The 12686-nt window shown below is 47.9% G+C and overlaps 1 protein-coding gene and 4 non-coding genes across 5 annotated transcripts; all 5 read right to left on the bottom strand.

Annotated features, from left to right (window-relative positions):
* Positions 1–2515: 2515 nt before the first annotated feature.
* On the bottom strand, positions 2516–5001 carry Rps8 (ribosomal protein S8). The gene is made up of 6 exons (XM_048430620.3): positions 4883–5001; positions 4387–4493; positions 3849–3948; positions 3299–3474; positions 2981–3110; positions 2516–2670 (listed from the first exon to the last, which is right to left on the bottom strand). Exons 1-6 carry the CDS (start codon positions 4884–4886, stop codon positions 2561–2563), a joined length of 627 nt encoding a protein of 208 aa, XP_048286577.1. The 5' UTR covers positions 4887–5001; the 3' UTR covers positions 2516–2560.
* Positions 2762–2832, bottom strand: LOC125398076 (small nucleolar RNA SNORD38). The gene has a single exon (XR_007231274.1). It is a non-coding gene; the product is annotated as a small nucleolar RNA SNORD38 (small nucleolar RNA).
* LOC125398077 (small nucleolar RNA SNORD38) lies at positions 3190–3257 on the bottom strand. Its single transcript, XR_007231275.1, has one exon. It is a non-coding gene; the product is annotated as a small nucleolar RNA SNORD38 (small nucleolar RNA).
* LOC125398078 (small nucleolar RNA SNORD46) lies at positions 4031–4134 on the bottom strand. Its single transcript, XR_007231276.1, has one exon. It is a non-coding gene; the product is annotated as a small nucleolar RNA SNORD46 (small nucleolar RNA).
* On the bottom strand, positions 4584–4662 carry LOC125398074 (small nucleolar RNA SNORD55/SNORD39). Its single transcript, XR_007231273.1, has one exon. It is a non-coding gene; the product is annotated as a small nucleolar RNA SNORD55/SNORD39 (small nucleolar RNA).
* Positions 5002–12686: the final 7685 nt, after the last annotated feature.

Below are 12686 nucleotides of genomic sequence, written 5' to 3'. Positions count from 1 at the left end.
ATCAAATTTAGATCAGGCTTGTGTGACAAGTGTTTACACAGGCTGAGCCATTTATCCAAATCTTAAATGTGCAGACAATAGCACAGCAGTGATAACTAATGCTAAATGTTTTTGTGGATGTTAATGACGGAGAATACTGTTCTCAAAACAGGGATTCACTGTGTAGTCCTGGAACTCACTCTGTAGAACAGGCTGACCTTGAACTCAGATTCACCCAACTGCTAGGATTAAAAGTGTGAGTCATGCTTGGTTTACAGAGTGAGTTGTAGGGAACAGCCTCCAAAGCTACAGAGAAACCCTGTCTCAAAAACAAAACAAAAACACCAGAGGGGGCTGATGAGACAGCTCAGTGGTTAAGAGCACTGACTGCTCCTCCAGAGGACCTGGGTTCAATTCCCAGCACCCACATGGCAGCTCACAGATGTCTCTAGCTCCAGTTCCAGAGAATCTGATATTGTTATACCAATGCGCATGAAATAAAGTTAAAAATAAAAAGAGAGATGGCTCAGCGGTTAAGAGCACTGTTATTCTCTAGAGATTCTGAGCTCAATTCCCAGCAACCATGTATGTGGTGGCTCACAACCACCTATGAGTGTCCTCTTCTGGACTACAGGCAGGATGAATATTTTTAATTTTTATTATTTATTTATTAATAATTTCTAAAAATTTAAAAAAAGGAAAAACAAGTATGTGCCACACTGCCAGGCCAGTCAGTGCTTAACAAATAAAAGGGGGCTTAATTTGACTCTTTCTTAAAACATTCCATTGGTCTTAAGGTGGGGAGGGACAGCTAGAGATACATACAGCTCACGAAGAATCCTCATTTGATATTCATAAAGCCCTGGGGTTAGCTGAGTACACACCTTTAAGCCCAGCATGCGGGAGGCAGAGGCAAACAGATATTGGGTTCAAGGGCAGCCAGGACTATAGGAAAACAACACAAAAAGATTGTTAAGGCAGGCGGTGGTGGCACACACATTCAATCACAGCACTCGGGAGGTAGAGACAGGTGCGATCTGAGTTCAAGACCAGCCTGAACTACAGAGAAATTCTCTCAAAAATCAAAAACCCATCCCCTGGCTCTTACATTTCAGACAGCTGTAAATGCAGCTACTGCTATGGTGATATACCCACTTGCTGCAATGCTTCCCACCAAAATGACCACAAATTAACCCTCTGGAATTGTAAGCAGGTCCCCTGTGAACTCTAAAATTTGCTGGGGGGTGATAGCACATACCTTTAATCTCACAAGTCAGAGGCATGTGGATCTGAAATCCAGGACAGCCAGGACCAGAGATCTTGTTTTAGAACATCTCCTCTCAAAACAAAAACCTGATCTCATGCAGGACAGTGCACACCTTTAACCCCAGCACTAGGGGGGCAGAGGCAGATCTCTGAGTTTGAGGTAAGCCTGGTAAAGTTCCAGGAAAGAGTTGTCACACAGAGAAATCCTGTCAAACAAAACCCAAAAACCTGCCAGGCAGTGGTGTTGCACTTTTAATCCCAGAACTCAGAAGGCAGACAGATCTCTGAGTCTGAAGCCAGTCTGGACAGAGTGAGTTCCAGGACAGGCTTCAGAGGTACACAGAGAAACCATGTCTCAAAAAACCAAACCAAACAAACAAACAATACCAAAACAAACCTCCAAACCTTTGATCTTTGGAGCGTCAGATAAAATGTTTGCTTAATGAGCATGAAGACCCTGCACTGGGTAGCCAACCACTTGGGTTAGGGTGTACAGCTGATTTTGGGTAAAGTCCCATTTTTCTGCTAAACCTCTCTGGGAAACGTTAAAACATGTAACCATGGTGGTGCATACCTTTAATCCAGCACCCAGGATGTAGATGATACTGAGTTGAAATCAGCCTGGTGTGGAGCTTCTGAGACTACCTCAAAAGTCCCCCAAACTATTAACCTTGTGAAGACATCTTCTCTTATAACTTGTATGACTGTCAAGATCCTCAACAGAATGTCCAAGTCCCCAGACTTCCCATGAACCACATAACAAGGCTGCAGGTATTGCAGGTATAGCCATGTGCTTAATACTCATACAGGCCAGCGCCTAACACACATGCAAATAGAACCCTAAAAACCCAAGTCTACAAAGGAAAGGGACAGTTCTCTGGCCTGACAATATAAGCACACCAACACTGTTGGAGAGCTCAGCACTAAAGAGCTCACAAGCCTCTATACCAAAGTACTCCAGGCTCCCAGAAGACCCAGGAATCTAGATGGTGGTGGCACATGCCTTTAATCCCAGCACTTAGCAGATGGATCTCTGTGAGTAGTTCGAGGCCTACCAGAGTTAGTTCCAGGGCAGCTAGAGCTGTTCTACAGAGAACCCCTGCTTCAAAAAACAAAAAGACCCAGAACACTGACTTTACTCTAAATACTGTTCTCAATGGACTAGGCACCACGTCTTACAGTATGGTTGCATGGGTAGGACAGTGAAGATGAGTCCAGCTTTGCTCAGAGGAGCAGGAAAAAACCTAGGCACACATTCAGACAATATATATACAGAATAATAAACACCTTTATTACATGAGCTATGACGGGTGGTCTATTTGCCTTTCCGGGCTTTGATCTTCCTCAGATAGAACTCCAGCTCCTTGCCTTCTAGCACATAGCCATCTGCTCTGCCACACTGGCCTGGTCTTGAAGCAATACAGGCTGTAAGAGAACAGGTGGTCCTTAGTAAAAGAGGCCCCACTCAACCTACCAAGTTGGTCTGATACCCAAAGGGCAGGCGTGAGGCCAACTGTCTCCTCAGATACACTTTATCCTCACTTGTGACATCAGCAGCAGAACTGGACAAAGTTCTCATCACCGAGACAGGCATCAGCCACGGCTTCCCCCTCAGGCCCACAGCAAGCAGCAATCTCCACTCGTGCTTTCTGAACCCCACCGTTCACACCTAACGGCAGCAAGGGTAAAGCTCCACACCACCAACTCCCGCTCCCAACAGCAGCATCTATCTTACCGAGAAGCTTGCCCTGCTGGAACTGCTCCTCAAGAAGACTGCTGATCTTGGCGTTCTTTTTCCTTTCATCATATTTCTTTTGAATTTTCTTTGATCGTTTCTTGTTTAATATTTCTTCTTCCTCAGGAGTCTGAATAAAAAGAAACACAAATGACTGGTCACCAGGAAAGTCACCGAGTCTTCCCGAACCGCAAATCCCGACGCTTGCCTTCTTCAGCACACAAGTGTTCATCTCCTTCCTTCAGTAGCAGAACTGGACAGTATTTTCATCACAAGAAGGCAGCCCCCCCCTCATCCTCCAGCAGCAAAGCAACTCACCAGCTTGGCCCCCTTCTTGCGGCCCAGGGGCAGTGCATAGTGGGACTCGTACCACTGTCGGTACGGTGTGCTGTCAATTAGCACAATGCAGTTCTTGACCAGAGTCTTGGTGCGGACCAGCTCGTTATTGGATGCATTGTAGACGACATCAATGATCCTTGTTTTGCGAGTACAACCTGCACTCAAGGGAAATTCACAATTTAGAGGCAGGGAAGGCAGCTCAACACCAAGGTACTTGCTTAACTTGTACCTGGTTCCAGCGAACACACGCTCGCTCACACACTCTCCTACCTCTAGCACACAGAGCAACCACTGGCTGTGCCCCCTTCCCCAGGGTCCTTTATCTCAGGAAGGGCAGATTACCCAGCCGCCCTACTCTTGGCCCACACTACCTTTTCCTTTAATTCAAAGCTTTTCTCAGCAATCTCTAGGAAGCACCCTGCGTTGCAGAACGCATTAGATCAGATCGGAAAAGAACTCTCCAGCTACCTCAAGGTCTTCCTTTCACACACGGCAAATTTAAATACTCTGATACTGCCAAAGGACTTACACTCAGAACCCCAGGAAAAGTTCCCCACATCCAATCTTAGGGCACGGTACTTCTTATTGCCTCCTCGCACACGGACCGTGTGGATGCGACGAGGGCCAATCTGGAAAACACAAGAAAGCCAGAACGTGGTCACCACGAAGAGAGGGGACCAGGAGAGAAACCTGAGCTAGATAGAATGGAGGTAACAGTCAGTGTAACTATGACGAGTCCTTTCACGGGCAAGTGGCATACAGGTGACCAAGACGGCCACAACCACGCCTAAGGATACTTTTTCATCATTCCAATTACCTCCAAAATAAAATAAAATAAAGGCCAGGCCCCGCAAGCACAGAAAGTAAAAAGGCCCCAACGTTACAGGACTAATACAAAAGGAGCCCACTCCTAGGCGTCCTACAAGACCTGGTCCCCAGCATATGCCCATTAGAGCGGGTGCACCGACCCTGTGTTCTCCAGGACTTCCCTCCGCACGAGGACACGTGCGATGCCCAGCCTCCCAGACAGAGCGCTCAGACAAGCGACCCCCGATCACGGCACCCACCTTAGTGTTCGCCGCAGGCCGTCCCAGCTCATACTTCCGCTTCTTATGGTAGGGCTTTCTCTTACCCCCGGTCTTGCGGCGCTTGTGCCAGTTGTCCCGAGAGATGCCTGTGTGCGGGAGCGGGGACGCAAGACTGAGCGATCGGGCCTCGGTGCCGGCTACCCGGCCAGCTCCGGGGCCCCGCTCGGCCAGCGGGCCGCACACTCAGCTCTCCAAGGTTGGCCTCCCCACGACGCAGTCGGGAGTATGCAGCACACCTAGGTGTCATCATCCGCGTGCGGCCCGCGGCAGCCATGATGGACTGCTCGCAGCCTGGAGCGCGGAACCCGGGAAGCGGCCGCGGCGATCTCGGCGGCCCAAACCCACGGCCAGCCCTCCCCACGGGTGCTCGTGGCCCACGGTCTGGCCGAACATGCTCCTGGCAGGGCTGCGGGGCAGGATGGAGACGGATGGCGCTCGCTCCCCGCAGCCCGACCCGGCCCACAGCAACACTCACCCATCGCTCGGCGCTGGCAGGAAAGAGGAAGCGCAAAGCTTCACGGTCCGGTTTCTAAAACTCAGCCCCGCCTTCTTTACGTCTCTTCCGGTTTCCGGGAAGGACCCGGGGCCTCGAGAATCCTGGGACTCCGGGGAGGGTCGTGCGGCGTGTAGACCCCTGCGGGCTCCCTTGACCTTGGGCAGACTGTAGCCGGGAGAGGGCACTCTTGCCCCTTGTTGTGCTTCTATTTTTGTCCTTAATTAATTAATTAATTTTGGAAGACCGGTCTTCTGTAGCCAAGTCCTCAGTTTCCACCTGCCGAGTGAACTACGCCGGAATTAAAGGCGTGCACTACCGTGCGGTCCATGCCTGTGGTGTTTGTTTTTTGCTTCCCCGGTGTGTTAATTTGTTTTTAAAATTACACTTGGCAGGGCACGGCTCTTGCCGTCCATTCCAGCTCCCCGGAGGCAGAGGCAGGTGGATTTTCTGAGTTTGAGGCCAACCTGATCTACAAAGTGAATTTTAGGAAAGCCAGGTTTACATAGACCCTGCCTCGAAAAAAAGAAAGAAAATAAAATTAAACTTATCTGGCCTACGTGGGTGGGCAGGGGGTTCGTGGCTGGAGTAGAAGAGAACTTGAGTGAGTCGGTTCGGTCCCCTCCTACCCTGTGGGACCTGGGGTCTTTTGTTTTTGTTCGTCTTTGAGTGTAGTTTTGCTGGCAGCATAAGTTGTTGGATATCAGGCAACCACTCTACCAACTCAGTTATACCCTGTTAACTTCAAACCCGGGAAAAATGCCTGATGTGCCTGATTATGGAAGCGGACATGACCCAGGTTCTCCCAGCATGCCTCAGTTCCTACGGCGGGCATACCCTGCCCTCTGCCCTGACTCTCCAGCCCAGGTGATGGGCTGCCCTTCTGCCAGAGGCTCTTCCCTATAGAGAGAAGACATTTGGACATTTTAGTCACCCGCTCCTTTTTGTGCCTTCGACCTCCAGGCTGCGTCGCCTGGTTCCCGGCTCTTCCCTCTCCTTTTCCTTCACCCTTTCCCCACATAGCCCAGCTCAGTCTGGTCAAGTCCACTTCGGACTCTCCCAGATGTCTCTGCTTCTACCTATGGTCTTCCCCTTATCCCCCCTATAATCTTTCTTCTCCACCATACCTAGGAGCAGCATGCCCCTTTTTATTTTTCACTCATACTCCAGTTCTGGAATACAATTGTCTATTTCTCTTTCTCTTTCTCTCTCTCTCTCTCTCTCTCTCTCTCTCTCTCTCTCTCTCTCTCTCTCTCTCTCTCTCTTTGTAATTTTGCCTGACGGTGGTGGCCCACGCCTTACATTCCAGCTCTTGAAGGCAGAAACAGGCGGTTATCTGAGAGTTCAAGGACAGCCAGGGCAGTTACACAGAGAAACCCTGTCCTCTCAAAAAACAGACAAAACAAAAAATCAGGTGGTAGTGGTACACGTGTCCCTTTAATCCCAGCACTGGGGGGTGGGGGGGGGAGTTTTATTTTTATTTTATGTGCATTGGTGTTTTGCCTGCATGTATGCCTGTGTTGGATCCCCTGGAACTAGAGTGACAGGCAATTGTGAACTACCAGATGGGCACTGAGAATTGAACCCCATTCTCTGGAAGAACAGCCAGTGCTCTTAACTGCTGAGCCATCTCTCCAGCCCCTGGAATGCATTTATGATGAGAAATAAATACTTTAGACACAACTACTCAATCCTGTCCACTCAGAAAGCAGATAGAGAAAATAGCGGATGCGGGACCAGCAGTGAAGGTTTCTGCTGCCAAACCTGAAGACAGTTTGATCATCTGAACTTACATAGCGGAAGGATGGAAAACAGACTTTGGCAACTTGTCTTCTGATCTCCAAGCACTCAGGTACACACGTAATTTAATAAACAACAATAATAAAGTAGACGAGTGGATGAGTCGTGTGGATACTTGAACTTGAGTTTCATGTAATTTCCATGTTCTTGTATTGTGTCTTAAAAATAAGCTCCTGGCTGGCTTGTTAGAGCCCATTCCCTATGCAGGGATGCCATACTCAGACTTAACGCAGAGGGGAGGGGCTTGGGCCTGCCCCAAATTAATGTGCCAAACTCTTATCTACTCCCCATGGGAGCCCTTACCTGTTGGGAAGAGGGATGGAAGGGAGAACCTTGGTTGGAATGTAAAATGAATTAAAAAATAAATGTTTAAAAAAAAAGCTCCTAAACTAAAAGCTCCACAGACCAGATGAAATCAAAGTGGAGGGTCTGAAGGGTTCTAACTCTCAGTGGTATAATGCTTGCTTAGCATGCCTGAAGGGAGGTTCAGTACTTAGTTACAGAGGAAATACATTTGTGCGCTTTTTGTTTTGTTTTGTTTTGAACTCTGTAGACCAGGCTAGCCTCGAACTCACAGAGATCCACTGCTTCTGTCTCCCAAGTGCTGGGATAAAAACATGTTTCACCACTGCCTCTTTTTTGTTTTTGTTTTTGAGACAGGGTTTTTCTGTGTAGTCTTGACTGTCCTGGAACTTGCTCTACACGAGGGTGGCCTCAGATTTAGAAGTCTGCTTGCCTCTCCCTCCTGAGTGCTGGGATAAAAGGTGTGGGCTACCATGCTTGAATCCTTTGTTTGCTTTTTAAAATAGTAGCTCACTCTTTAGCCCAGGCTGGTCCTCACTTGGTGATAATCCTCTGCCTCAATGATGGGATTACAGGCTTGAGCCATTATATCAGACCTGGCTGTCAGGTCTCCAGACCTGGAATTACAGGAATTGTGGGTTACTTAACACTGTGGTTCTGGGAACTGACCTCAGGTCCCCTTCAAGAGCAGCAAGTGCTTTTAATCAGTAGGTCAAAACTAGAGTTGTTTTTATTTTTAATTTACTTTGCAGGTTGCTAATATCCTGCATGTAAAGATGCACGTGAATTTTTTGTGATCACATACAGGAGTATGCTGTGGGATAAAACTCTTGTACACTGTTAAGTTTTGTCACTCATACTGGTTTAATAAAACGCTGTTTGGTCAGTAGCAGTCAGAAAAAATAGGTGGAGCAACCAGACTAGGAGAATTCTGAAAAAGGCAGTTAACCAGCCTGACACAGATAAGAATGCCTCACTGATAAAAGGTTCCAAACCACGTAAACATAGACAAGAATTGTGGGTTAATTTAAGTTGTAAGAGTTAGTTAATAATAAGCCTAAGTTAATAGGCCAAACAGTTTATAGTTAATATAAGTCTCTGTGTGTTTCTTTGGGATTGAACGGCTGTAGGACCAAGTAGGATAGAAACTTCCATCAACAGGATCAAATTCACCTCTGAACAGAGAACCTAAATTTCTACTTTCCCAATTAGGACCCTTTGCACCTTTTCCTTGCCTAATATCACTGGGCAAAATAATGCAACTGTGAATAGAAACAGTAAGGAAAAGTAAACCACCTGGAGCCAGGCCTGGGGCACAGGCCTGTAATTGCAGGCAGCAAAGGAGTCCAGGGCTGATGGACTGCATGTTCAAGGCTAGCCTGGGTACCTTAGTGAGACCTTACTCAAAAATAAGTAAATAAATAATAAAGGCTGGTGAGACGGCTCCTGGGTAAAAGTGCTCATAAGCCTGGTGATTTGAGTTTAACCCCAAACCCAGGTAAAGGTGGAAGTTAAGAACCACCTCCACAAAGCTGTCGTCTTATCTTCACACATGCCATGAGTACATGTGGCGACTCACAAGAGCATGTACACACACACACACACCACACTCTCTCTGACATTTTCCCCAGGCTGGCCAGCAAGCCCCTCTGCCCTGTGGCACTGTGGCTACAGGCAGTCTTTACCACACTTTGTGTATCTCATCTGCATGTATGTATGTACACCATGTGCATGCCAAATGCACGAGGTCAGAAGGCGGCATCGGATCCCCTGCAGCTGGGGTTACAGAGGCTGTGACCCACCATGAGGGTGCTGGGAAGTGAACCTGGATTCTCTGCAAGAGAAACTCGTGAATGCAAACTCAGGGCTCTTATCCACTAAACCATCTCTGCAGTTCCTTCTTTTACAGGGTTTCTCTGTGTCCCTGGCTGTCCTGGAACTAGCTCTGTAGACCAGGCTGGCCTTGAACTCAAAGATTCACCCGCCTCGGCTTTCCACGTCCAGATCCCTTATTTTTAAATTAAATTTTAAAATAAATATCTCCATAGGTAGCAGAGAGGTTTGATAACCCACTTAGTTTCTGCAGTTGCATGCCCTAAAGTTTGGCTTCAAAAACTGAGTGAGCTGTTAGCCCCCAAACTGTTCTGCAAAATGTGGCCCAAGTAGAGCAGCAGAGAGAAAGTGATCAACCAGACAGGGTTTATTAGGTCACAGGGAGGTTACTGAAGAACCCCAAGCAGGACTAATTTACCATTCCTCTGGCTATTTGACAATGGGTCACTAAGATCCGGGAGCTCAAGCGGGGAAACTGGTTAGGGGGTCCTAACCAGAGCTCTTAACTTTCCGGATGAAAGACTTTGATTTTTTGTAGTCTCCTTTTAAAGATGGGATAGCGGAGTTAAGTTCTCTTGAAGCTCTTTTCTCCCCCTTTCACCCCAGCATCTCCTCTTGCTGATGCCAGGCAAGTGTTCTGAGCTGGGTTCCACCCTTAGCCTCTAGAAGCTGTTGTCAAGGCCACAGAGCACTTGCTACTTCTCACAGACATGGGAATCAGCCAAAATTCTGCGTGCAGAAATTTAGATTTTAAAGGTTACCTATGGCATCTTAGACTTCTTTTGCCACAAGGTAGAAAATGCCTGTATTTCGTAAACTGAGGGGTTGGGAGTTTAGCTCAATGACTGAGCACTTGATGGCATGGGCTGAATCCCCAGTGCTGCAAAAAGCACACACTAAACAGTTTGGACTTGGTGTCATACACTTTTAATTCCAGCACTCTGAAGTAGAGGATGTGGATATGAGTTTGAGGACAGTATGTCTGGTGTACACCAGTTTCAGGTCAATTAGGGCTACATAGTGAGACTCTCTCAAGAAACGAAACAGGGCTGGAGAGATGGCTCAGAGGTAATAAGCACTAGCTGTTCTTCCAGAAGTCTGAGTTCAATTCCCAGCCACCACATGGTGGCTCACAACCATCTAGAATGAGATCTGGTGCCCTCTTATAGCATGCAATCATATATGCAGGCACAACACTGAATATACATAATACTTTTTTGTGGGGGTTGTTCAAGACAGGGTTTCTGTTTAACAGCTCTGGCTGTTCTGGAACCAGTGCTTGTAGACCAGGTTGGCCTCGAACTCAAGAGATCCGCCTGTCTCTGCCTCTTGAGTATTGGGATTAAAGGCGTGCACCAGCACCACCCGGCTAAATAAATTTTTTCTTTTAAAGAAACCAGACAGGTTGCTGATGGCCTGAACTTGTTCCACTCATTTCCATCGTTGGCTTTCTGAGTGAGCATGTATGTCCCATGCCTCTTACCCATTGCTCAACAACACATTGTATTTATTTATTTCTGTTTTTTGAGGCAGGGTTCCTCTGTGTAACAGCCCTGACTGTCCTGGAACTCCCGCTGTAGACCAGGCTGGCCTCGAACTCACAGAGATCTGTTGGGGGAATACCATTTTCAGGTGTGTGACTTTTGTTTACACTGCATTTGTTTAACTCTGTGGAGCTCTTACTGTGCCTGTCTAAAGCACCTGATGGGCCTAATAAGGAGATGAACGGCCAATAGCAAGGCAGGATCAAGGATAGGCGGGACTGGCAGAGTATAAACAGAAGGAGACCCCTAACACTCTTTGAAGAGCCAGAGAAGGAGGAAAGCAAGAGAAGGAGAAAGAGAAGCAAGAGAACAAGGAGAGGAGACCATCAGGGGCCAGCCACCCAGCTACACAGCAAGCCACGGAGAAAGAAGTAAGACACACGAAGTAAGAAAGAAAAAAGCCCAGAGGCAAAAGGTAGACAGGACAATTTAAGAAGAGCTGGGATAGAAACAAGCCGAGGCCAGACATTTATAGAAAAGACTCTATGTGTGATGTATTTTGGAGCAGAGTAGCGGGGCCCTCAAAAAGTCAAAGAGCAAAACAATGTACAACAGAGATCCACCTGCCTCTGCTTCCCAAGTGCTGGGAAGGCGCGCCCCACCACCATCAGGCACATCTTGAAAGTACATCTGTGTGTCTTCGCATTAAACCCTTACCCCCATCCCATGGTCACAGCAGTGCTTTGCTTCTGCTCGCGCCCTTTCCAGGCCCAGGAAAATATCCTTGGGAGGGGGAGATGATGCACCCCACCCTTCAGCCATAGTTCCCCAGCTCCTAGCACCTGCATTTGTATTATTGGGTGTCTCCCTACACAGGGGTAGGACTCCTTGGATCACAGGAATGAGGGAAAGTGATTCCACCAATAATGGGATGACAGGAAGCTGGTGGCCCCTCAAGTGTCTGGAGTTCAGAAGAGGAGCTGGGTAGTGGTGGCGCGTGCCAGCACTTGGGGCGCAGAGGCAGGTGGATCTCTGTGAGTTCCAGGCCATCCTGGTCTACAGAGCGAGTTCCAGGATGGGTTCTAAAGCTAGAGAGAAACCATCGCGGGGGAGGGGGATGAATGGAAAGTAAAAGAGATAAGAAAAAGGGAGATTTGCCTTGGAAGAGCCCAGCAGTGCACTGTCCAGGATAAACTCCTTAGTGATCTGTTTTTTTTTTTTTCTTTTATGGAGGAGGAGGTTTTACATGCAGGTCTAGAACTCATAGGTAGCCCAGGTTAGCCTTGATGGGAGTTAACACCACCACATCCAGCTTTTCTTTTTTCACTCTGAACTAGGGATACATAAGCAGCATCCCTCCTAGTATCAGCTGGGACACCTCACTGGTGGAGAGGAAAACATCAGTCAGACATATGCGAGTCTGAGTCACTCAATGCATTTGACTGAGGTGGACATGTGTCCACTGGAGTTGGATTTGCAAGCTTTTGGTCCAGGAGACCCAAGCCATGTACAAGATACAGGTTTGTAGAACATCATGGATTGCAACTATAGCCAGCTATCCAGCATCTTCTGCAAGATAGGTGCCATGCAAAGGCTGGTATTACTCAGTGGGCCAAAGACCCCTCAGGTACTGTGACATTGGAATGGATGGGAGATCAGCATCCGTGGAAATGGACTGTGGCAAGAAACTTGTGTATTACACAGGTACGAGAGAGGATTTTAGGATGGCTCAGGCCAGGCCTGGTCGCTATTTCCCAGAAAGTACTAGGTGTAAACCTGGCCATCCCCTCCAGAGGAGGGGCAGAGCCAAGGATTTTCACCATTTGGCACCTCACTGGGTTTGTGGGCTGAGTCACTGTTTTATCCAATCTGAACACACGGAGTACTAAAATCCTTTAGAAATATATTGGTACCATTCACTGAATTCTCGATGGCATCCGATCTCTGAGTGCCCAAACACCCAAGCCTTAGCTTAGTTCCTCAGTCCACCTAGCAAACTAGTCCTTTTACAAAACCACACTAGTGTTCCCTTCGGATGCCTTTTCTCTTTAGGAAGTCAAGTGCTTTCTTTGTCAGCTTCCAGTTTCTCAGCAAATCCTGAGCAGACTAAGTCAGGCCTGGTGCCACAGGCTATCTTCCTGCTAAAGGCAGAGGAGGAAGGATTACAAGTTCAAGGCCAGACTCAAAAAAAGAATGTACTAAGACAGCCGTGAGAGCCACGTGAGCAAAGTGGAGGAAGACAGGTGAGGGCGAGGTGCACCTACAAAGGCTGCAGGAGCAGAAGTGAGGGATACTGAAGGGCAGGGCACTGGTCCACAATGTTGGCCCATGTGCTGCTGTCAGTTAAAAGTCTCAGTGGACCGGGG

The sequence above is a fragment of the Myodes glareolus genome, chromosome 3 (assembly GCF_982192425.1).
Source record: "Myodes glareolus chromosome 3, mMyoGla1.1, whole genome shotgun sequence".
Lineage (NCBI taxonomy): Eukaryota > Metazoa > Chordata > Mammalia > Rodentia > Cricetidae > Myodes > Myodes glareolus.
Note: the sequence above shows the minus strand (reverse complement) of the source record. Positions and strands in the feature narration are given on the sequence as shown.